Source organism: Meriones unguiculatus, chromosome 4 (assembly GCF_030254825.1).
Source record: "Meriones unguiculatus strain TT.TT164.6M chromosome 4, Bangor_MerUng_6.1, whole genome shotgun sequence".
Classification (NCBI taxonomy): Eukaryota; Metazoa; Chordata; class Mammalia; order Rodentia; family Muridae; genus Meriones; species Meriones unguiculatus.
Genome location: NC_083352.1, coordinates 132,168,173 through 132,193,570, shown reverse-complemented (window position 1 = coordinate 132,193,570; position 25,398 = coordinate 132,168,173). Strand labels below are relative to the sequence as shown.

The following is a 25,398-nucleotide window of genomic DNA, read 5'->3' as shown; positions in this document are numbered from 1 at the left end:
TTCTCTTGAGTTTTTAACTCCCAGGTTTTCTGGATCCCAGGAGTAATGATTTGATTTGGACTTCGGGAATGTTGAACAAGAAAAAAGCCTTTGGATTCCTAATGCGGCATCTGCCTTCCATCCTTCAATTTCATAGGAGAATCTTTCCCTTGTCTCCCATGAATACAGCGGCAGCTGCTGGCTCAGGAGCCCCAGGGAAAGGGTGATTGTTTTTCGCTCAGCATAGACACCCCCAAAGGCAAGACTATGGAGTCCATAATCGATTTCACTCCCCTGCAGGCTCTTCCCTATCCACAGTTCATCCATGAGGGCAGGAGCAAGGGCTGGGCACTCTACACTCATAATCCTCGTTTCCTTCAGTAATCCCGTGCACGTCAGACAGAAGGCGCTTCGTGCAGTGAGGAGAGCGCTTAAACTGCTACCTGGATGTCTCCTCACCTTGATGTAAGCTGTCGCCAACAAGGGCTGTCCAGCTCTGCCCTTGCGACCGCTCTGAGCCCTACTCTGTCGGGGTCCAGCCTTTTACTCAAACTCTTTTTTTTTCTGCCGCAGCCCCTGAACACGCTGTTTCTGCACTTTTTCGTGACTGTAGACGAGTATGCCACAGGCTGCCTCAAAGAGATCATTCGGTGAGTGGAGGGTCATGAAAGATGCCTTCGGAGATATTTCTCAACCGGTGTGAAGTTCTCTGGAGCATTTAATTTGCTTATAGTTTATCCTAATATTAATCCTCTTACTTTTAAAGCAGCCGTATTTCTGAATGGAAATAATCTGATTTTTTAAACTTTGGTCTCTATCGAGCCCCCATTTTTAAACTGCTACCATTTGAGGCCAGTAGGTAGTGCAGCAATGTAAAGAAATGGATTGGGATGGTCAGGAAAGAGTCAAGCCTCACAAACTTGCATGTTTTCAAAATGAGATTTCCTTCATCTCATTAGAAGTTTGTATTGACGCGATAGCCTGCAGCAGCATCCGGAATAACAGGGTGTGTGGAAAGATGATGAGCAAGGCCACGAGTCGTGGCGATGCATCTCTGACAGCTTGTACAGACCTCGGTCGGGGTGGGGGTTGGTGGCTCGGCTTTTAAGTCACTTTGTAATGTCACACCAGACCATCCAGATGCCAGGTCAAAGGTTAATGTCAGCAGAAATCTGGTGTGCTGCTTGGGCATCATGCCTTTTATTCTTTCAACCTCCACCAGACAGACAGACAAGAGAGGAGCTCTTTGGAATTGAAGGAGAAATAGCCTAGGAGATGCTCTGGCTTTGGCAGGCAGGGAACAACTGAGCCTAAGTGATTTTCCAGACCTCTCGTTATCTCAGGGGTAGAGAATGTGATTGCTTTGTTGTTAATCCTGTCCCTCCCTGTCTTTCCTCCCCAGGACTGTGTTCAAGGCAGTACCAGAACTGTACTTCATATTTCTGATAGTGCCAACATACGTGAGCCTAGGTAAGGTCCACAGCAGTCGGGTGTCCCCAGGAGCAGGCAGGGACTTAGGATTCTAGTAGCAAGCCTGGGAGTGGGAACGAAGGCTGGTCACCAGGCTCGAAGCGTGTCAGGTGTGTACTTGCTTAAGACCAGTAATCAGATGGAATGGGACCACATTTTGTTCTGAAGTCCTAAAGTTTTCCCTTGATTAAACAAGGGCGTCTTTGTTTCTGTGGTTTAGGCTCAACTCTGATAACTGTATTTGACCAAGTGGGGAACATGCCGTGCCTGTCGTACACCGATGACTTCGCCGTGCACATATGTCGCAGGGAGGACCACTACCCTCAGCTGCATATTCGCAGAGCCAGGTACAGTTGGCACAGTGCCTGTGTGAGGCAAACCTCGTGGGATGGTCACTTGTGCGAGAGACTTTTTAAGGGTCCTCAATCAGTCAGATTAAATTTTTATGATACGCATAACATTTGCGCGGAGATTCTTCGAGTCTCCCTGGATAGCATAATCAGCAAGACTATCCGGTGCCTTCATTTGGTTCCGTGTGGCTGCAGAGTCTTTCAGCATTTACTGCTAGGGAGTTATAAAATGCAATTTTTAAAACTGCAGTGAATAAGAAGACTTTCAAATAAAGCGAACTTGAAAATGAACCTGCCTATTTAGTTTTCCTACTGAACCCCACCTGTGTTCCGATACGTGCTGCTGCTGCTGTCTCCAAGAGGAGCTTTGCAGTTGCAGCCTTTGCCGTCAGTATCCCCATGGCATTCCTGAGTGTAGCAGCTTACGGGTGTAGCTGTGGCAAAGCATGCTTTCCAAGAGAGCCCTGTGCCATCTTTCATCCTGCCTCCTCCCCCTACAGCATGACACTACCAGTCCTCTGGTCAGCTGGTGGGCTGTGGGCACCCTCTGTGTGACCCTGGGAGGCTGTGTAGGCTTCCCCCAGCACATCTTGATAGAAGGGTTCGCTAAATCTTGGAAGCTTCTGCCTGGTTCTCCTGGTAAGCTTGCTCTGAAGGAAGTCAGCTGTGTGTCAGGAGGTCTTCCACCCTGAGAGAGCTGTGATGGGGAGGCCTCATGTTGGTGTGATAGTCGGCGCACACAGCTGTGTGTGACCCATTGTAGACAGCCAGTAGGGAGGAGGGAGGGTGGCCCTGCAAGTGTAGATGGACAGTGAGACGAACCTCAAAAGAGATAAGAACAAAAACTTGTTTCAGATCGGCTTCGTCAACCTGGATCAGACTTCAAGGAGTCTGATGTCAGGTGTTTTCTTGCCAGTATATTTAAATACAGTATAATTTGGAAAAAAGAGTTTCCTGGTGTAACATAATCCCCAGTGCATGAGGAAGTGTGATTGCATCAAAACTGAACTCAGTACATATCATTTCTCCCAAGAAGATGGGTCCTGGGGACAGGCTGCTTGTGTGAGCGTAAGGGAGGATCTGGGCTGGTCTCAGCCACACGGACAGCACCGGTGTGGCAGGGCTTCATTTTAGTAAGATGATTCTTCTGGGAACTTATTCCCTGGCACCCTATCTGCTGTTCAGGACATAAGTAACAGGAGAAAAGGCAGAAGATGTGCTCACTCCAATGCCTGGCTCCTAGGAAGTGTTTCCTTCCTGTTCTAGTTACTTTTCTGTTGCTGTGATCAGGGAGGAGGAGTTTCTTCTGGCTCTCAGCCCATCATGAGGGAGAAGCAGGGCTTGAAGCTGTGGTCCCACCATGAAGTTCATCTTCAGAAGGGAACCATGAATAGCTGTGGCTGCTTGGCTCTTTCTAGAATTTAACAATCCAGGGTCCCAGTCAGGGAATGACGCCACCCACAGTGGACAGGTCTTCCTGCCTCAGTAAACATCATCAAAATGAGCCTCCCTCACTGTGCCCAGAGACTTGGCTCTTAGGAGGCTCCATCCTGTCAAGCTGACAATACTAATTCTTATTTACAGCAATGATAGTTCTGACTCAGCCTTAATTTCTCCTTCATCTTTTCTCTTCTCACCCCTTCCCTTCTCCTCTCTTAAGACTTAGTAAGATAGGCTGTGGCCTTCCAGTGGGCAGGGCCACAAAGCTAAAGATGAACCTCTGGATAACAACCCAATGTCATGATCATATAGCCTTTGCTGGCTAACTGTTCCATTTACTCACACTACAGAAAACCCAAAAGGAACAAATCCCAAAAAGGATGTCTTAATTTGAAAAGATGCAGAGAGGCTATTTATGTTAAGATAAGGAGGGCACAGTAGTGAATTCAGGTACATCGGAAGTGTAATAATACAAAATGAACAGATTAGAGTTTTAGTACTTGTGGGTCTAAAATCGCCCACATCTTAAAACTTGTGTGGACTCTACCTTCTCAAAAGTGCTGGAAACCAGACACTGCCTGACATCATGGGATAAGCATGGCTGCGTACCTCTTAGGCTGCCACATCACTCTCCTTTCCCCCAGGTTTGACATCTGTTTCGTCAGTAGCTACTTGCACGGATAATTAATGGTGATGGACACAATTCTTAAGACACTGAACCAGGGAAGGGTTTAGGGATGTAATTATTCCTCAGCTATTTAACTAGCAACATATTCAGAACCAAATGAATTAGCACCATAATCCTTGCTCCTGTTTCTTTCATTTAGCCACGTGGAAAACCATGCCACAGTCTGCCCTTCTACTCAGACACTAATTAACGAAGTTACTCTTCCCTGTCTTTCATTATGTCTGAAACAAAGCATGGCAGCTACTGGACACACCTTTACAAACTACAGGGTGCTTAATTAATCTTTGGTATGGGTGCGAGATGTTCGAGGCTTAGAAACGACTGGCAGGGTTCGGGCCCGGGTAGGAGGGGCGTGTTTCCAAGTCCTGTGGGTGTAGGGAGGACTGAGCCAGGAGGAGGGCTATGCACTGTCTGTAGTATGTGAAATAGCTGGAGTTCCCTGCACGGCATCCTGCCTGCTTGCAGATGACAACAGTTAATCATGTTGGCTCAGTCATTGGTTTTTAAATGGATGAAGATTTTCCTTGTTAGAAGGGAAGAAATCAGGAGCTCCAGAAATGTTTAAGGAGGTGGAAATGCTGATTGTTACAGCCATAATCTTGTATCAAATCATCAAACATGCCTCACAAGTATGTACAATTATGCATTAATAAAAAACTTAAAACTTTAACCTTTAAAAGGCTAAAAGAAAATATTTAAAACAGGTGTTTTTAGAAACACCTGCCTTTCTCAAGGCCAGCCTGGTCCACAAATCAAGTTCCATGATAGCCAGGGCTGTTACACAGAAACCCTGTCTCCAAAAACCAACCAACCAATCAACCAAAACCAACCAAAACAAACAACCAAAACTCCCAAACAACAACAAAAATCTCCCTTTCATTTCTTGAGGCAGTTACTTTTTAATATACACAGTTCTGAATCTATTTTATTGATCTATGTGCATGGTGTTTTGTCTGCACGTATGTCCGTGCACCGCATGCGTACCTGGCACCAGAAGGAGGCATTGGAGCCACTGGAGCTGGACACGGACAGTCATGAGCAGCAGTGTGGGTGCTGGGAATTGCACCCAGGTCCTCTGGAAAAGCAGCCAGTGCTCTTAAACACTGAGACATCCCTCCATTCCCAGAAGTTAATTTTATGAGCTATCTGAAAGTCTGGTGCTTTTTTCCAATTTGACTTCTAAGTTGTTTTGAGCTAAAAGTTATAAAGTTCCAGACACACTTTAAAAGGAGATGTAGAAGAATTACAGCACTCATTTGGGGACTTTCTTGTACCCTGGGAAATCTGCCACCAAAAAACTCCTGCCAAACATGTGGTTTGGTGGACAGTCCCTTCAGGAGCAGTAGATTGGCCTTGCCAAGGTCGACACGTAGATACGATCCCAGCAGTATGGGTGATGTGGACTTACCCGGCCGGCTCCATGCTTTTCAGTCTTTCTAATCACGTAGAAAGTCTGGGCTTAAAATCCCCATAACTTTGAGAATCACATTTCCCAATGATCAGAAGCTAAACGACTCCAACCATCCATTTTTAAGTTCTGGATTTAAGGTTGGATTTAATTTTCATAAAGACCACTAGAGGGCACAAGAGATCTTGGAAAGAGAAAGGTGCTTAATTTTTGACAAGTGGATGCAAAGAAAAATCCGAGTTGGCAACAACTTACGCTGCCCTGTCCTCGGTTGAGAGAGTGCTCTTGATCAAGGCATGCTTTGAGAAAGCAAACTGTATTCTTTAGAACTAAAGTGGATTCTCTCTTTTTTTTTCAAATACACTACAATAAAATGTATTTGTGACATTTTAAGTGACAACCTTTTTTTAGTAGTATTTTTAAAGTCTGATTGGAGACTGCTATGGAACGTGCTTTGAGGCCAGCAGAGAAGTTTGGACCAGTGTTCCGGGCATGCAGCATTCTGCCTCTGTGCTGTCCTCACCATGCTGGGGTGATCTTTCCCATCTGAGGATTTGCACGGTGGCTTTGCCAGCAGCATGTGATACATCTCTCTGACTCACGGGAAGCCAGCCTGTGCTTTTCCTTTAGGATGGTGCGTATACAGAGCAGACAGGATGTTGCATCGATGAGGCAGTGTGAGAAACTGTCACTAAGAGGCTCGACCAGAGTGCTAGGAAGAGTTCTCGGGGTCTGGGGCGCCACCATGTGCCTCCTGGCTAAGTGACACAGTGAAGGATGAAGAAGTTTGTCTTTTCCTCTCTCCACCTCCCAGAAATCCAGTTAGACACCACATAGGCCATTTTTAGTTTTGCCATGCCCTAAGTTTAGAGGATACGCAATTTGCCAAGTGAGCTTATCTTTGCCAGCCTATTGGTTTTAAGGCTTGAATTCAGCTCCACTTTTGTCTGGCATGGTCTTCAGGGTCTGATGGACCTTTAGTGCCCAAGAAAACAAGTCTCTATGTGTTGGACCTTTTGTTCTCCTAAGAAGTGAAAATATTTTATAGCTGACAGCACTGACATGCACATGGCTGCCCCACCCAGGCCACATTCTGAATGAGCATGTAAAGGAATGCTACTTTTCAGGGAACAGGGTTTCTTTTGTCCTGTGTGCTGATGGCGTGCATAAACGCAGAGTAGTCCTCACCCTGGGGACACAGTACCCTGCAGATGGCAGGATGTGCCCAGTCAGCATGCCACCCTTGTACTCGGATGGGCTATCCTCTCGTCTGACCCCAGTAGGTGGTGTCCACAGCTTCAGAGAACTGGCTCTTGGGCATTTTACTTCCTGGATGTTTCTCCTCGGCTGAGGTGTTCTTTCTGTGAGGCAGGCCTTTGTCATATGCCATTTGAGACTTTGAGGCTGATGTCATCCATTATCATTAGCGCTTGGAGTGATGCAAGATCTTAAATTATCCATTACCCCAAGGAACGCATTTAGTACGTTGAGGCAGTTCCTCTCTATCCGTTTTCGAGAAGGGCTTAAGGGACAGTGCTCAGAACTTCAAGGTTTGGATGTTTACTTTTTTTTTTTTCCAGGAGAGTTGGTATTAATGCCTGACTTTGGACAGCTTTGTTAATGGGCAGTGGAAAGTTAATGGCTAGGCTTAGGGCTCTCTGTCTCTCCAGATCTTTATTCCTGATTTTAATAATGAATATTATTTTTTTTTAGTTTAAGATTTTGAATATGTTTCTTCATTGTATGAAACATTTACAAATACACACACACATGCACACTCATGAAAATTGGCCACAATTTTACTAAGCATACATTTAAATATTGTATATGATGATCATATCTATATACATTAATGTACTTAGCATTACCATCTCAAACTACTTTTTCTATTTTATTTTGTTTTGTTTTGTCTCACTATGTAGCCTTAGCTGGCCTGAAACTTGCTATGTAGACCAGGCTAGTTTCGAACTCATAGAGATCTGCCTGCCTCCCCCACACCTCAACCCTGTGCTAGGGTTAAAGTTATGTCCCACCATACCCAGCCACAAACTTAAAAAAAAAAAATTCATTTGTTCTTTGAAAATTCCGTTTAAGCTATTTTGATCATATCATCCTCGTCCTACAATTTCTCACAAATCCTCCTGACTTATACAGCCTGTATTCTCATTCTCTCTCTGTCTCTCTGTGTCTCTGTATCTGTCTCTGTGTCTGTCTCTGTCTCTCTCTCAACCTATTTGGTCTAGTTTGTGTTGGCTGGCTACACCTGGGTGTGGGACCTTCCTTGAGTGTCACTCATTGAAGAAAACTGACATTCCCACTCCCAGGAGCCATTGAGTGTAGATAGCTCCTTAGCTGGGGGTGGGGCTTCATGCCCACTTCCCCTCTCCGTGTTGGGATTTTTGTCTGGCAGTGTCTGTGCAGGTTTTATGCCTACTCGCACAGTCCTCGTGAGCTGATACGTACTTCTGCCTTGTGTCTGGAAAATGCTGCTCCTATGAAGTCACTTACTACCTTTGGCTTCCAATATTTCTTCCTTCTTTCACATAGATCCCTGAGCCTCGGAGGGGAGAGATGTAACACAGACATTCCATTTGGGGCTGAGCATTCTGCTGTCTGTCAGTAGTTCTCTGTACAGTGACCAGTTGTGAATTTCTATGTTAACTGCCATCCACTACACAAAGCTTCTCTGACAAGGGCTGAGCTCTGCTCACTGTTTTCAAGTTCTAATTTAGACTCTGGGTTTAGGCTCCTGGCCTAGTGTAATGTTTTATATTCATCGTATAAATAAAATTGAGTTTGGACTTTCTTATATGATTGCTGTCTTAATCCTCCTGTCTTAGTTGGTGCCCTATTTCTGTGAAGACACAACATGACTATGGCAACTCTCATAAAAGAACATGTTTAACTGGGGCCTTGCTTGTAGTTTTGGAGGCGTAGTCCATTATCGTCGCGGCAAGGAGCACAGTGGCGGGCATGGCAGGCCTGTTGCTGGAGAGTCACTGAGAGCCACATCCTGAATCACAGGCAGAGACAGCAGCACTGAGCATGCTGTGGGCTTTTTGAAACTTCCAAGCCCACCCCAGTGACATACCTACTCCAACAAGGCCCCACCCCTAGTCCTTCTCAAATGGACTAAGCATTCAGATATGTGAACCTGTGGGTGCCATTTTTATTCAAACCACCATACCACTTATACATGACGACACTGGCAACCAGAACCCTCTCACTTAGCCTTCTGCAGCTGTCTACTGAGAAGCCCGAAAAGGGACTTCACTCAGCCAAGGCTGAGTTTTCTCATTTACAGAAGGAGTGGGGCAAAGATACTGGGAACATGCAATGAGGTGGCTAAGCAAGAGGGTTGCCCGTGTAGACCTGTAGGTTCAGGTTTTCAGAGGCACCCATTGGGATTAGTAATCTCAGAGCTATCAGTGAGGCACTTGGGAAGGTCAGCATCAAGTCAGCACCTGGACCTTATTGCCTGTCACTTTCTACCACAATTGAGAGCTGCCCTCGAATTTTGTGCTTCCAGGACATATTCCTTGGTTGTTAAGATGCCACATCTTGCTCAAAATAAATCTATATGATAACTAGACACTATATAGCCAGCAATGACCCCAGTGTTCAGTGGTTTTTTGGAAGAGAAGCTGAAAGGAAGTGTTAATGAAGGGAGGATGGTGCAGGTAACCTTGAAAGATGCTGGACTTTGGAAAAGGCAAGTGGATTGGAGCCCTGAATAGAAATAGAGGCAAGAAGCATGATGACAGGAAGGTTTTCTAACTTAGAGAACAGGCCATATATCAGCTCAAACATGGCTGAGACGGCGGAGGTGGACATGATGGAGGCAAGGGCCTTTGTACTTATCCAGAAACAGTGAGGAGCTTGGAAACATTTTTAAGAACTTTTTATGAATTATGGCGTTGGGGAAAGCAGAGCTGTAAGGTTACTGGTGGTAGATGGAGCAGCAGTGGTTACACCTGCCAATAGGATGCCAGGGCAGAGCCGCAGGTGGCACGGGGCAGGGGCCAGAAGGGTGAGCTAGCTGTCCAGCTCATGCTCTGGGCGCCGTACTAGTTTTTTCTTTTTTTCTCTCTCTCTTTTTTAGTCTTTTCAAAAGAGCACCTCATAAGCCTTTGATGGATTTATGGTGGTGCTTTACTGCACCTGGCCACAGATGACCACTGATAATTCTCAAAGTGATCCTATACACACAGAAATATGTGGGCAAGTGTCAAGGGCAGCACCTGAAGTGCAGGCATACTCTAAACGCACAGCTGCTGTTTGCTTTTGGATCCCTGCTTGGGCCTCATGTCTGGGAATCCTGCTGATGCTCTGGCATGAGGGAATGATTGCCAGTGGCAATGACCTCAGAGCACGGGTGTAGTAAAAAGAAAGATTTTGGCTGCCTAGGGAGGAACCTCTGCCTTTTAGCCTTCCAGAGTGTTGACAGTTAACAACAGCTTGGATAACCTGTGTGTGTGTGTGTGTGTGTGTGTGTGTGTGTGTGTATGTAGATGCCTGACTAAATTATTCCAACAGTTGAGCCTGTGTTACTAGAGGCAAAAGTTTCATCTTTGGGGCTAGGTGGAGATTTCCTCCAGACTCCAAATTTGGGGAAAACAGCTGTGACAGACTGGAGGCTTGTTACATTGGGCTTCGGAACAGTGATGACCCATCTGGTTGGGTGATGAACTTTGGTCACTGAACGAAGAACACATCTTTCAATTGCTTTTTGCTACTAGTTTTCAAAAAGAGTGTCATAAAGAACGCCATGTTGAAGGGCACGCTGAGCTTCATATCTGGTGAAGGCAGGGTTCTGTCAGCAGGCCTGAGCTCATCTCCAGGTTCTGCTGCAGCTCGGTGGTCTCAGGCAAGGGCTCTCATAGTCCTGGTAGCATCGTTTTCCTCCATCTGAACAGGAAAGGGCTCTGCCTGTCTCGAGGGCTTGCCATGAGAAGCAGAGCGGCAGAAAAGACGGGTAAAACCCTGAGCCTTATACACATATGGATCCTAAGTAGGCGGGGTTAGTATTAGCCTCAGAGAGAACATGTAGAAGATAAAACGGGTAGTGGAGATGATAGAGGTAGAGAAAACAAAGGTCTGTAGTTAAGTCAGACATAGTAGGGGAAAATAATGTGAAGTTGGAATATATATATATTACATATATTTAGTATCAGGAACATAGTATTAGAGGAGCTTAAGTAAAACACAACACTCAAAAGTATTCTGAAAAGAAAAAAAGGAATGGCATCCAAGAGCCAGCATCACTGTGTGGCAGTAAACCTAGTTCCTTCTTTCTTAAATAGTTACCAAGGTCCTTGTGACATGTCCCCAGAATGGTGGGCAGGGCTTCGTAACCTTCATAGCATGTCCCCCTCCACAGGAAGTGTAGAGATGTCTCAGAACAGAAACACATAAAAAAGAAGCAGGGCCAGCGAGAATGTTCAGCCATTAAAGCCATTTTCCATCAAGCCTGATGACCTGAATTTGAACTCTGGCACCCACATGACAGAAAGGCTGACTACTGTAAGCTGTCTTCTGACCTGTACACGTGTGCTGTGACACGCGCGTGCAAACACACACACACACACACACACACACACACACACACATACACAGATTTTTTTGTTTTAAAAACATCAAGCAGAAGGAAAGGGATTGTGGGATAATGTTACAGAAGTAGTAATCCTTAGAGGACCTTCAGAAAGCACTGTCCTCAACTGCACTTTGGATCCTGACAGATGCTGCCCTACCTTCCGTTCTCCAGCAATGCTGACCCCTCTGCCTACATGACCCTCTTCCCTCCCCTCTGGTCACTCTTCATTCCAAGGGACTGAGTTCATTTGAAATAGTTGAAGTTATTCAAGTGTATTGCAGTTTTGCTTGTGGCAGGATCAGTTCATTTCACGAGACTGTTGCGGTATTTTTGGTGCTTTGAGCGAGGGTGGAGCGCAGTAGGTGCTCTGGGGAAGGAGAGCGGTGGCTGGGACAAACTAAACGGAGGCTCTCTGTTCCGCAGGGTGGAAGACCACGACGATCTCATGCCGATATTTATGCACTTTGACAGCACTCTCAGAGACATTTATGGCGACTACTTCCTGGCTGAACTAATAGAGGCCCAAGACGAAGAGAATCATGCTGTGGTGTGTGAGGTTGGTGCCTGATGGCTTGGCGGGCGGAGTGAAAGAAGGAGCCCTGCTGCGCATGTCCTGCTGAGCCCCCTCGGAGCAGATGTGCCCGCCCGCCTGCACACCCCTCTAGGTGATGCAGGGCCAGCTGCTGTACCCTTCCCAGAGTTACTCCCTTGTGAGGTCCTCCAAAGACAGCAGACTGCTGTGCATTCTTCACTTGTCTCCAGAAATAGGGGCTAGACAATGGGAAAGTGATCTTATTTTACTTTTTTTTTTTAAATTGTCTTGAGACAATTTCACACTTACAGAAAACTTAGAAGTACAAATTTCTTAGATATCAGAATTTTCCTTATTTTATCATTCTCTTGATAACGTTCTCTAATATCTATTATCTATCTATAGCTACCCACCTATTCTATCATCTATCTATCATTTACCATCTATCTATCTATCTATCTATCTATCTATCTATCTATCTATCTATCTATCTATCTGTCATCTCTCCTCTCTTTTTTTTTTATCTGTCTCTCTTTCCCTTTTATCCTCTCTTTGTCTCCATTCCTCCATGGACTTGTCTATATATTTATCTAGAATCATATGAAAGTAAGTTGCAGCTATAATACCTCACTCATGTCAAATACGTGTTTCTTTTCTAAAAACCAGGGTATTTCCCTATGTAACTTTTAACTACAGTGTGGTGATCAAAGACTAGCAATCCTACTCTCTCATCTGCAGACTGTAATCAGAGTTCATTGATTGTTCCAATAGTGTCTTTTATGGAAAAGAAGTCCAGGTCATTTGTTGTGTTCAGTGTCCTGTCTTCAGTCTTTTAAAATTGGAAACAGCTCCCTAACCCCTCATTATTTTTTCCAAAACAGTGATGTTTTCAACCAACACAGGACAGTTATTTTGTAGAGAATCTTTCAATTTACATTTGCCCAATGTTCCCTCATGATTTGATCCATACTATATATTATTAAATTTAGTTGAATTTTAGTGAGAAGTCTAAAACTTACAAACAATTGGAGTTTCTAGTTTTTTTAAGTAAGTGAGTGAGGCCTGGTCTTTGGGGAACAAAAGATGAACCCACATCCTTTCATTTGGAACTGGGAAACCCCAAGGGCCATCTTTCACAAGAGACAGAGGAGAGAGATAGCCAGCTAGCCTTAGTACGATCAGCCCAACTGGAGGCCCAGGTAGCTAGTGTGAGCACATTCAGGAATCTCATAACCCCTCCTCACTCTCTCCTCACCTCTGGAGATAGTCACAAGGACACACCTCCCTTGCCTGCACACCTCAGCTACCTGCCTGCTGAAGCAGGGTATTCATGGGGTCTCCTGTGGTAGGGAGACACTGGCTGTAGTTGAGACTTTGGTATATGAGAGACTATGCGGGTTTGGTCTTTATCAACTTGACGCAAACCCAAACTGGAGTTATCTGGGAAGAAGGAAACTTAATTGAGGAATTGTTTCCATCAGATTGGCCTATGGCTATGTCTGTGGGTCTTTTTCTTGGTTGGTGATTAATGTGAGAGGGCCCATCCCACTGTGGTGATGTCACCCCTGGACAGGTGGTCCTGGATTATCTAGAAAGCAAAGCAGGAAGGACAATCCAGTAAGCATCATTCCGCCATGGTCTCTGCTTCAGTGTCTGACTGAGCTCCCCTCTGTGATTGTAACCTATCAGCCAGATCAACCATTTCTACCAACTCCCCCCTAGGACGGATGCTTAGGGAGTATATGGTGACAGGATGGAGGCCCAGGATGGCAGTATAAAAAAAGTGTCTGGAAGCAATCAATGGTCCTCACGCTTGAGCTTGCCGGGAAGTCCTCCTTGGACTGAGGAAGCCCTGGTGACCGGACCCCACACAGGCATGTCTGACCTAGCAGTGCTGGTCCAGGGAGGCGGGGGGCTGCTTTCCTTTACGTGCAGGGTGATGTTGCTGCAGGAGGGACTTGCATTTTATATTAAGGGATTGGAAAATGTTCCCGTTGTCCCTGGTGTAGTGTCCTCCACATCTAGGGTAGATCTTGTACCCACTATAACTGCACAGCTCAACTTATAATGAGGGCTGGTTGGCCAGGGAGGAGAAATGATGGGGAAGAGCCTGAATGAATCTCTGGGCTTATCATTTGCATGGGCTGGTGAGGTGGCTTGGAGGACGAGGGCACTTGCCTCTAGGTCTAGAGCCCCGAGTTGAATCCCAGAGATCCATGCAAAGGTGGACGGAGAGAACCAGCTCCACAAAGCTGTTCTTTGAGCTCTGTGTGTGCATCTTGGAAAATGCATCCCACCTCTCTCTCTCACACACATACACATAAATGTTTAAAAAATATTTAAAACCTCCTTAAAAATAATAATTAGCAAACAGGAATGAATAGATCCTTTGGATCCCCATCCAGCATCCTGTTCATTATTAGAATCATAATTATATTTTTGTTTTCAAATAGATATTTGAGTTTGGTATTAAAAAGAGATTTTTGTGCCAGTTGATTGAAAAGCATTAAAAGAATGGAATTTGCAGTTTTGTTTCTGGGCGATATTTTTTTTGGATTTGTTCTTCATACATCCATTTCTCATTTGTTGAAACTGTGAGACCTCTTGAAGAACATTACTTTTCTTGAAGCTTGCAATCAGATCTTCTCAGCAATAAGATGAGCAGTTTAAGGCTTGCTTCCTCATCAGGCTTCACAGACTTGGTGACTATGAGACTCTCCTGGGGCATTCAGACTTTGTGCCAACTTCATGTCAGCATCACAGTTCTTACAATGATAAATAAGAGACAGATACTCTAAATTAGACGTGGGCAAAGAATTTGATTGACACCCCTCCCAAAAAGACACAGAAGTCATCAGTGGGCACATGAAAAGAGGTCATTCGCTATCTTAAGGTGTCTGTTTCATTAGTCACTTGGGAAATGTAAGTCAAAAGCACAGTGAAGCCAGCCATAATGGTGCACACCCACAATCCTTTTACACAGAAGACTGAGGCAGGAGGATCCCAAGTACAAAACCAGTCTAGGTAGGCTACTCTGTTTCAACAACAACAAAAACTGCAGTGAGATATTTTTACTCCTAGTAGATGGTGGTAGCAATAACATCAATAATAATTATAATAACAACAACAATAGGAAAATAATGAAAGGTTTGGCTTAAAATTCAAGAACATTCTGAGGTGGACTGTCCTTCATGACAAGAGATTTATTAGAAAAATTATTAATGTCACAGACAGTCAGACAGACAGACAGACAGATAGCAACATGGTGGGGGCTCTGGGGAGAGTTCAGGTCCATGGCAGCATACAGGGATCCCTTCTTTTAGATTTCAGAGTGGGGATGAGTGGGGAGGACATTGAAAAGTTCCTCTTTTTGACCTGAAGTTGGCCGTTTTGTTGGAGTATCCAGGGAGTGAAAGAGTTAAAGAGTGTCAGGTGAGTGGGGTCCTTGGAGGGAGGAGGGCAAGAATCTACAGAAACAAGTTGCTGTGTGGAAACCAAAATACTTAAGTTTCTGGACTTGTTTAACCCAAATGGAGGATCCCTAGCTCGCAAGTGACCAGTGCTAAGAAGGGTATAGGGAACCTATTTCCACGCAGGCTTTCACACAGATACCCACGGCAAAGTTATTTATAACATCCCAAAGATGAAAACAACCCGAATGTATATCTGCTGATGAATGGCTGAACAAAATATGGTATATTACTGTTAAGAAGAATATTATTAGGAAATAAAAAGGCAACGTAGTAGTGACATATGCCACAATGCATTTGAAAACATTCTATAAAGAAGTCAGACATACACATATTATATAATAACGTATATATGAAAGCCCAGATTAGGCAAGTCTTGTTGGCTCTCCACACAAGAAGTTAGGAGCTATGGACGGGAAAGGCTGGGTTTTCCTTGGGGGTGGGGATAAAATCTATGAATTACATAGTAGCTACGCAGTTTTTTGGCGTACCAAAAACCACCAAATTGTATTGTTTATGAAAGGTTAGCTTCTGGTGTCCAAGAAAAACTTGGACCAATTCAATCCAACCTTTGAGGGAAGGACCTGGTTGTTTTTTTTTTGTTTGTTTGTTTATTTGTTTTAGTAAGTGTGTATGTTTTATGTGAGATGGGATCTGGGGCTGGAGAGATGGCTCAGCTGTTAAAGGCTGAACTCAGCAGCAAAACATCTAGATATGGTCATTTCCCAAGCTGCTCTCCCAACTCCTAGGCATAAGCCATTCTCCTGCCTCAATTTACCAGGTAGTTCAGAGTATAGGTGTGTGGTGTCTCTCTCTGCATCACTAAACGTTTAAAGCTTCCCACATGATTTTTGGTGTGTGGTCTGGTTACTGGCTCTCTTCACCCACTGGATAATGAAATACTCTGGTGAACGTGGATTGAGACACATATGGGCATGCATTTCTGAAGTTGGGAACTGGCCCCCAAAAATAAAATCTGAGAAATTACATTGAAAAGATTATAATTTAATTTTTTTATGTTTAGATTTTTGACTTGTCCTTCAAAGACTTTTGCTTTCACATGTTCTCAGTCAGTCTCTAGCTCTAGGCTAATGACAAAAGGAAGGGTCAGGGAGCATTTGGGCCTAAGCAGCACCATTTTGAAAAACGGGATTTTTACACAATTGAAAACTATAGGGAACAAATCATGTAGAGCCTGAATTAGGACTTCTGATCTTCCTGTCCAATCTGTGTCCTATTTAATCCAGCCTTTGTTTATAGAAGTTTTTTAGTTCTCTGACTTTATTAAGGGCATTAGTGCCACCCCAAGTCACTTGAGGAAGGAGCTACAGCAGCTGTGGTGACCTCTGCCTTGTTCTTTTTCATGGTCTATCTCTTTTACTTTCCATGTGTGAACACTGAAGCAAACAAAGCCACAGGTCGGAAATGGCAGGGCTGACCCTGTGAGGTTGGTGTCCCCAAGGAGGTAAGGGAGTCTAGCCCAGTCTTCTCCAAAGCTGCCTCAAACACCAGAAGCTTTAGTGCTCTAGAGAGAGGAGACCATAGATCTCAGTCAAGGGCAAGGGCAGAGACAGGGCCTGGCTGGGAACAGGAACCTGGCAGAGCCACATCTTGTGGCTGAGGCCTTTCAGGGTTCATGTTAAATATTGGTCCTACCCTCCCACCCCCACCTCCTACCTGCCATCCTGGACATGTCCTCTTAGTGGTCCTGGGGCAAAGGTATGTTGGAGCCAACTTGGTCTAGCTTGAGAAGGCCGGTTGTGAAATCCTTAGGAACTTTGCAAGCTATTGCTGAACATGGCCATCATCAGAACCTTATACAGGTGGGGAGGTAGGTCAGTGGGTATATAAACCATAAAGCCCATATATAGCTGCCTTATGAGCCCAGAATGGTGGCATTCTGTAATCCCAAGCACTTGGGAGGCAAAGACAGGAGGATCAAAGGTTCAAGGTCACCCACAGCTACATAGCCAGTTCAAGGCCAGTCTAGAGGACATGTGACCCTGCCTCCAAAAACAAACGAAAAAGGCCACTTGTATAAAGCTGCAGTGTAAGGAGCTATAGTCAATAGTGTTTAAGGACGGCAATTGCTTTCTTTTAGCATTATATAGCCCTGGGGATTTTGTCTGTGATCTTATTTAGTGGACACAGTATTTACTAGCATGCAACCACACATCTCTTCCCAACTTTCCTACTCCACATTATGACATCAGTGGGCAACTTGAAACTACCACATTGACAGTACTTTACCGTTGGCAAGCACTACACATCTGGGCATTTCTTCCCAACAATGAATCGGCATTTGCCAACATACCATGCCCGAGGCCGCCACAAGTGACAAGAAATAACAGGACAAAGCGCATCAAATGTGCCTCTTCCCAGCCCAGGGCAGGACAGGTTCAGGCTGTTCGTGTAGACTTCTTGAGAGCTTGGCTTGAGTTAGGAAAAAGACCATTGACTTGTTAAAGAGTTGTTGGTGGTGAGGACTTTCTTTGTCCTATTTGCTACTGTGGAGGAGTTTTGAACTGTGGCTTTGCTGCAGGTTCCTTGTCATAACTGTATTTTGACATCTGGTGTTTACTCCAAGCTCAGATTTCAAGGAAGGGCAGTTGGAGGCCAAGGTGGCTCCTAGAGACAGATGGGCAGAGCGTCTGTTTTGGCATCATCCAGGGCACAGGCAGCAGTGGTCCGAGAAAGCACCACTGACCTGCAGGCAAGAGAGAGCCTGCCAGGTTAGCCGTGCCCTTGGCACTAAGAGAAGGGGATGGAAGCCAGGAACGGTCACAACGAGGACAAAAACCCTCACTGTGAAATGTCGTCACCCAAAAAGGATGCCTGACAGTGGCCTCTGAGGGTAGTTACCAAAGTTGAAGTTCACATATCTCTGTGAGCTAGACCTACCTGTGAAGGCAGGGCAAGCTCACGGATGGCTTTCCAGTGGCCCAGCCCTCTCTGTGGCATCACGTAGACTCACAGGATCGACAGGAAGAGGAAAGCCTCCAGTTTTGTGTGCTAGTATGAGAAGCCTGGATAGCAAGAAACTGCTCTGTCCGCCGAACAATGACAGCAACCAGTGCCTTTGCCCTGTGGGAGGGACACGCACACCAACATGCCACGGCTAGTCCCACAGATGGCTATTTCCGAACAGTGTACCTCAAGGCAGTCATTTGAAAGAAATCCAAAGAACGGAGCAGGCCTGTCCACTCTCCGTCCTTGCTCGGCTGCCATCTCTGATTGTGGGCGTTTGTAAGTTGTTACAACCCTAACCGAGTGATGGGACTATAACAGGTTGTGGAATTGGAGGATGCTAAATCTCTGTTCCTAATGGCAAAACATGTTTTTCTCATTTTCATCAGAATGTGTGATCCATGCCATTTGAAATCAAATCCCCAACACAATGAGCCATTAGTGTAATAGCTCATTACTAACCGCGGTCTTATAAATAATACATTCTTATCATGCACATGCGGCTCGCCACGAAGCCAGCAAAAGGTATTTCAGGCCATGCAAGTTTTGCTGCGCCAGCACTGCTGTAGATTAGAAGGACATCTCCATGTGAACCAAGATGGATGCCAATTTTCCCTGCCGGGAGTGAGGCTGGCCGTCTCTTTCTGCACATATGGTAGATGGATTGGTTAATCAGCGTCTGCTGGGTCTTGGGCCTGAAATTATAGAGAAGCCAGACAACTGCAGCTCCACAGCCTTTGTTCAGGAGCGCAAACAAGACAAACAATTACTTGTTATTTGGGAAAAAAATTAAAATGTTTATTTTGGACTTTCATTAAAGCGTCAGTGGCTTTATAAAACAGCTGTGTAAATCAGCCTTTTATAGCAGGTATCATTCGGGGAGGGATCCAGTAAGGAAAAGAATGTGCAAGGAAAATTCAGTTAAAAAAAAGACTTCTTGAAAATAAAGGGCATCTCACCTTTGTTTTTCAAGCACACAGAGGTGTCTTGGAGAAATAGTTTGCTGTCTGTCTTTACCTTCATCATCAAAACATCCTTGCCACCTGCTTCCCTGTTTTAGGATGTTAAAGGGTCTAGCATTTGTGGGGAGGCGCTGACTTTTTGGGAGTGGGTAAAGCACGGTGCTGGTGAGTGTACATTCTGAATAGAATGGCTGTGTCAGTCAGCCACTCGCTCAGCTTCCCGGGAGCCTGTGTTCCTCCTCAAAGATTTCAAGATTCGTAGATTAAAATCACAGCGAGCACGACCAGAGCTTCAGCACCTGGTGTTGCAGTGTGCTGAGACTGATTTGTCTGCAGATCAGTGCAGACTCACTGAGCTGTTTTCCACCAAGCAGCCTTTCTTCACTTCTCCTCCCCTCGGGCCTACCAAATGTTGAATAAGTGAATTCAAGAGATAGAGAAGAGTTTCTCCCCGTGAAGGAGCCCCAAATTTGTGACTGTTCTCCAAGTTGGGGTTCATCTGATGGGTTCTGGAACAGCCCGCTTTACTAAGAGCTGTGCATGGTGTGTGGGGAAGGGCAGGGTGGAGCAGAGTATCTGGAAGATCAGGGCTTAGGAATGAATAAAAACAAAAGCAAGCAAACAAACCCATCAGCCCCCTACACACACACACACACACACACACACACACACACATCACACACGCATGCCACATGCATGGAGTGTAATATGTGCTCGAGGGTGGGGGTGGAGGTGAGGAGTGGCTCAGAAAGAGTTCAAGGGTAACATTCCAGTAGTGCCTCCTTAAGAACACTCTGGCCCCTCCCTTAAGTTACTTCCCAGTCTTTAAGATCATCTGCGGTAGTCACTTGTTGGACCTGCCTTTGAACATGTTGCTTATTCCACGCATTGTATTGGACGCCGGAGCTGCTTGAAGACCTTTCTACCCTTAAGTAACTCACACTGTCCCCCAGGCTACCAGCAGGCCATGCGCTAAGAGCCTGTGACACTGTCCCAGCGGTCATCAGTCTGACAGGCCACTGTGTTCCGCTGTTCCAGGTGGATGGCAAAGCCGTGGGGTTCATGAGTGTGTGCTCCAGTGTGAACTTGCAGCTGCTGCACCAATGCTTTGACCTGGGCCCTTTCCATGGATTCTGCGTGCCACATCCTGGTGATCTCCTGGAACCATCGAAAGAGTCGAGTATTGAGGAAAGTCAAGGTACAGTAGCCATCCCGGGACACAGCAGAACATTTGGCATCTGTCTTACACACAGCTGTGCTGTTTATTAGCTGACGGGGCAGCTTAAGTCCCCTTCTGTCCCATTGATGGAGTAAATGGCTACTCACATCTTTGTGCAATGTGCAAGGTCCGGAAACAAACCTGCACAGCTATAATTAGACACCGTTTAGTGAAAGCTAAAGGTTCCCAAATTTAGAATGTTGGCTTGTAGAATGGTCATCGCTATGTAAGTTATAGTGAGATAATTGCTAGCATTTAATATCTTTTTTTCTTTTTCAGTTCTCGGGATTAAGCTCAGAGCTTTATATATGGGATAAGAGCTCTACCTCTGAGCTATATTCCCAGTGCCGCTTTAGTGTCTCCTCTCTCTCTCTGTGTCTCATGTACACACACGAGAATATTTGCCAAAATATAATAAAAACTTCAAGAATTCAAGGGGTTAGGGAAATATCTTACTGGCAGGTCACTGGGACAAGGCTCCCTGGGATCAATCCCCAGTGCTTGAAAGAAAAGAATTAAGCATTTAAAAAACAATTTTGAAGGCTCTCTATACTTTTAAACTTAGATCTTTGCAATCAGTGCCTCTGTGTTTGTGTTTTTGGCAGATCCTCTGCAGTATGAGTCTGTAGCAAAGTGCTCAGTTTTAACTTGTACAACTGACTCCTAGCTATATGAAATAACATCAGTTGTCCTTTAAATTTTTTTTTTATTTATGTGTTAGTGTTTGTGTCTGTGCTGGTATATGCTGTGTGTGTGTGTACACAAAAATGCTGTTTGATGAATTTTTTTTTCTGTTTTCTGTGGTATCCTTATTTAAAAAAAAAACCCAAACAAACAACAACATAAAATAGATTGAAAGGGTATAATCACCTCCTGAAGCTGAGTCCTCCCGGTGCACTGGTGTTCCTTATATAGAATGAATAGAAAATTCCTGTCTCAGAATTTTTTCATTAATTAATTCAATTTTCATCTTGATCATGTACCCCTCCCTCCTCTCCCAGTCCCACTCTCCCTCCTGTATACCCTCTCCCCTATTCTTCAGAATAAGAGAGCCCTGCTACCCAGACACCCCAGATCATCTGTTCACATGAGGACGGAGTTCCTCTTCCTCCCCTGTGGCCTGGTAGGTAAGTCCCATCAGGGGGAAGTGATTAAAAAGCAGGCAACATAGCCCATGTCAGAGCTATCCCCACTCCCCTGACTAGAGGCCACGGGAAGCCAGAGATGCCCATCGGGCTTATCTTCTGTGTATTGTAGTATGTCTATCCTGTACTCTAGGATTAAAATCCACTTATAAGTGAGTATATACCATGTGTGTATTTCTGGGTTTGGGATACCTCACTCAGGATGATCTTTTCTAGTTCCATCCACTTGCCTGCAAATTTCATGATTTCCTTATTTTTAATGGCTGAGTAGTATTCCGTTGTGTAAATGTACCACAGTTTCTTTATCCATTCTTTAGTTGACGGACATCCAGGTTGTTTCCAATGTCTGGCTGTTATGAATAGAGCTGATATGAACATGGTTGAGCAAATGTCCTTGTTGTATGGTGGAGCATCTTTTGAGTATATGCCCAGGAATGGTATAACTGGGTCCTGAGGTATGGCTATTCCCACTTTTCTGAGAATATGTCAGATTGATTTCCAAAGTGGTTGTACAAGTTTACAGAAATTTAACCACAGGAGAGGAAGAGAGTCAAAGTTAAGCAGAGTTCAGGGCCTAAAGCTACACATTATCTGTTGTGTCTCTGTCTAGTAGAAGTCTACAGAGACAGGGAAGCCAGGTGGCTCTCATTCCCTCCTGCAGTGGATTTCTTGAAAACATTTTCTTGAGGACAGGGCAGGAAGTGAAAGAAGTAGGGAAACTTGTTAGCTTTTACAGGGTGTTTATTTTGAAAATTAGTTTTCTGTTCACTGACACAAAGATGAAATTTTTTGTGAAACCGTCACCAGGGAGCGTCCATTGTAGACTTGAGATAACCCAGGGCTGGAGTCATAGGTTCTCAGCAGCTCATTATATCCAAGCAGAGTCATCAGCAAATTCCACTGCTGTCTTTTCACGGCATCAACAGAGGAGGCTCCAGAGAAGACTGGAAACAAGCTGTGGCCTATTTGGGTTTTTGTTCTTCTGATGAAAGTCTCAAGTTAAATAAAATACAATTTCTCAAAAACATGAAGTAAAATTTGTGCTTTAAAGGAGCACACATCATTGGGCCTCATATTTTAATATTTTGTAGTTTGTCTGGTGATTGGTCTGGTTGCTTCTCGTATGCTTTTATAAAGCAAGAAGAAGGTTGATTTGGCTTACACTTCCAGGTCATGATCCAGTAATGAGAGAAGTCATGGCAGGGACCCAAGGAAGAAACTGAAGCAGAAACCGTGGGGGAATGCTGCTTACCAGCTTGTTCACTAGTGCTCAGATAGCTTTCTTTTACTAAATTACAATTTATTCACTTTGCACCCCAGCTGTAGCTCCCTCCCAGATACCCTACTTATCCCACCCTCCCTTCCCCTTCTCCATGTATGCCCCTCCCCTAGTCCACTGATAGGGGAGGTCCTCCTTCCCTTTCCTCTGACCCTAGCCTATCAGGTCTCATTAGGAGTGGCTGTATTGTCTTCCTCTGTGGCCTGGCAAGGCTGCTTCCCCCTCAGGGATAGGTGATCAAAGAGCCAGCCACTGAGTTCATGTCAGAGATAGCTCCTGTTCCCCTTACTATGGAACTCACTTGGAGACTGAGCTGCCATGGGCTACATCTGTGCAGGGGTTCTAGGTTATCTCCATGAATGGTCCTTGGTTGGAGTATCAGTCCCAGAAAAGACCCCTGTGACGGATTATTTTGTTTCTGTTACTCTCCTTGTGGAGCTCCAGTCCCCTACAGGTCTTTCTATCAGGCAGCTTTCTTACATATGGAAGACTGACTTGTCTAGGGATGGTGTCACCCATAGTGGACTGGCCCTGCCACATCAGTCACCAACCAGGACGATCTCTTACAAACATGACTAAAGGCCATGTTTGCTGGGCAATTACTCAACTGAGGATTCCTCTTCCCAGATGACTCTAGGTTGTGACAAGTTAACAATAAAAACTATCATTTCAAAGGAATTTCATGTGCATCACTTCATTTTATCCTCATAGCTTGATGCTAGGGAGTTAGGGCAGGTTTTATCTCCATTTCTCTCCATTTCATCTCTGCCCATCTTGTCCGAGGTTTATAAATCTCATCAGGAACTGTCTCAGAAGCTCAGTCCAGTCTCTTACCTAGCCTGTCTGTGTTTGTTCAAAGTGATAGTCTGGGTGAGCTGATCTTCTCTTTTTTTTTTGGGGGGGGGATTGGTTGTCAAACTCACAGTCTTATGCATGGCAGGTAAGTAATCTACCCGTGAGCCACACTCTCAGCCCAACATCATCTGTTTCTCATTCACAGCTGTTAAAATGGTGGGTCAAAGCTCCAGTGGGGTCTGAATATAGGGTTACAAAAAATTGGCAACAGTCACAGGTTTGTCAATGCATAGTGACCAAAAAGCAATTCACAATCAATTTTGCAATGAATCCAAGATGTTCCTGGTGGTGCTCAGCTGTGTCAAATCATGTGACTTAACGGTAGCCTTGATTCTGAACACACAACATATACAGTTTACACTGTCACACCAGGCCATGCCCAGGGTTGCTTCCTGAGAATGTTAGGGATTGTAGCATTTTACTGTAATGTAAAATTCTCCACTCTTACAGAGAGTTTAATGTTTTTCAGCCATGATTCTTCTGATGTAAGTGTCAAGTTAGTATATTCTTGTGTTGGATTGTGTGCAACTATTTGGTTTAAAAACGGCTGTCTGAGGGCCAAAGGAGGAGATGAGGGCGGAAGGTGGGGTTGGGAGGGGAGGGAAGGGACTAAAGCTGGGATACTAAGTGAATAAACTGTAACTAATATAAAAAATAAAAATTTAATTAAAAAATAGGCAAATAAAAAACAAAACAAAACAAAAACTACTGTCTGGCTGGGTGTGGTGGCTCACGCCCTTAATCCCAGCACTCAGGAGGCAGAAGCAGGTGGATTACTGTGAGCTTGAGGCCAGCATGGTCTACAAACCCAGTCCAGGATGGCCAAGGCTACACAGAAACCCTGTCTTGAAAACCCAAACAAACAAACAAACAAACAAAAAACTGCTGTCAGAGTTGCTGGCTTGAATTTAATTAAAAAATAATCATTAAATGATTCCTCTAACTCCAGCGTTAGATGGGGCCAGAGACTGACAGCTCTGGCCAGCAAATCTAGCCCAATGAGTGAGATTTAGGTTCATTCATAGACCCTGTTTCAAAGGAATACAGGAAGATAGCAGATGACAGCCTCTGGCTGCTAACCCCCCTCCCCCCACAAACACACACGTGCACACTCCCAAACTAACAAGTATATACTCTGCCTGCACACACAAGATCACAAAATGAATTTTGGCTTGAGACTAACACAGAATTCCCAATTTTATAGTCATTTATAAAAAGTGCTAGGCATACCTCTGCCATTTTGTATTATTCACTTAAGGGAAGCAACATTCTCAGCATTGATAATTGTACAACCAAAACATCAGTCACCTCTCTTTGGGGATGTTTTCCTGCTTCAGAGTCAAACATTTAATTCTTAATGTAAAAGATAAAAACGCATATCTATTTAGTATACAGATTTATTTTCATCTTCCATAAATGTTAAAATTAGGCTGGAGAATGGCCCAGTTTGTAAGGCTTGCCACAGAAGCATGAAGACCCGAGCTCCTGTAATCCCAGTGCTGAGGAGGCAGAGTCAGGGCCATCCCTAGGGATGGCTGGCCAGTTAAGTCTGGCTGAAGCGGCGAGGGGCTCCCAGGTACAGCGAGAGACCCTGCCTCAGTAAGAGAATACAATAAGATGAAGGGTGGTGGGCAAAGACATCCAACGTCTTCTAGCCTCTAGTGCTTGTACACGTTCTTCAACGCAGGAGCGCGCACGCGCACACGCCCCAGATGGCACAATTACAGCCACGCCCTCAAACTTGATTGTATATCTGCACCTGTAATTTGAACAATTTTCCGCTGGAATCTTCACCCCCGTGTCTTCAGGCCTGTCTAGAGCCTCCGGAAGGGCACCCTGCTTTGTCCAGGTGCCATCTGGAAGAGCTGGGAAATGAGCACTGCAGGAAGTCCCTGCCCCCTGACTTAGCTGTGCCTAACAGCTCCCAAACACATTATTGCTTTTCAACATCTGACTCGAGAGCTGCTTCCGAGGGTTACAGCTGAGCCGGTCCCTTTGTATCAGCTGTCTCACATTTAACAGACTGGATTGAGGTTTAGGC

General features: G+C 44.9%; 1 protein-coding gene across 1 annotated transcript in view; it reads left to right on the top strand.

The window, feature by feature from the left end:
* Cfap61 (cilia and flagella associated protein 61) overlaps positions 1 to 25,398 on the top strand; it is a 252,439-nt gene that overhangs the window by 14,054 nt on the left and 212,987 nt on the right. The window contains exons 4-9 of the mRNA XM_060383256.1: positions 553 to 629; positions 1,382 to 1,449; positions 1,670 to 1,796; positions 11,352 to 11,484; positions 19,898 to 20,057; positions 21,080 to 21,222. Of these exons, the coding sequence (XP_060239239.1) occupies positions 553 to 629; positions 1,382 to 1,449; positions 1,670 to 1,796; positions 11,352 to 11,484; positions 19,898 to 20,057; positions 21,080 to 21,222 (708 nt within the window). The remainder of the gene's footprint in view (positions 1 to 552; positions 630 to 1,381; positions 1,450 to 1,669; positions 1,797 to 11,351; positions 11,485 to 19,897; positions 20,058 to 21,079; positions 21,223 to 25,398) is intronic.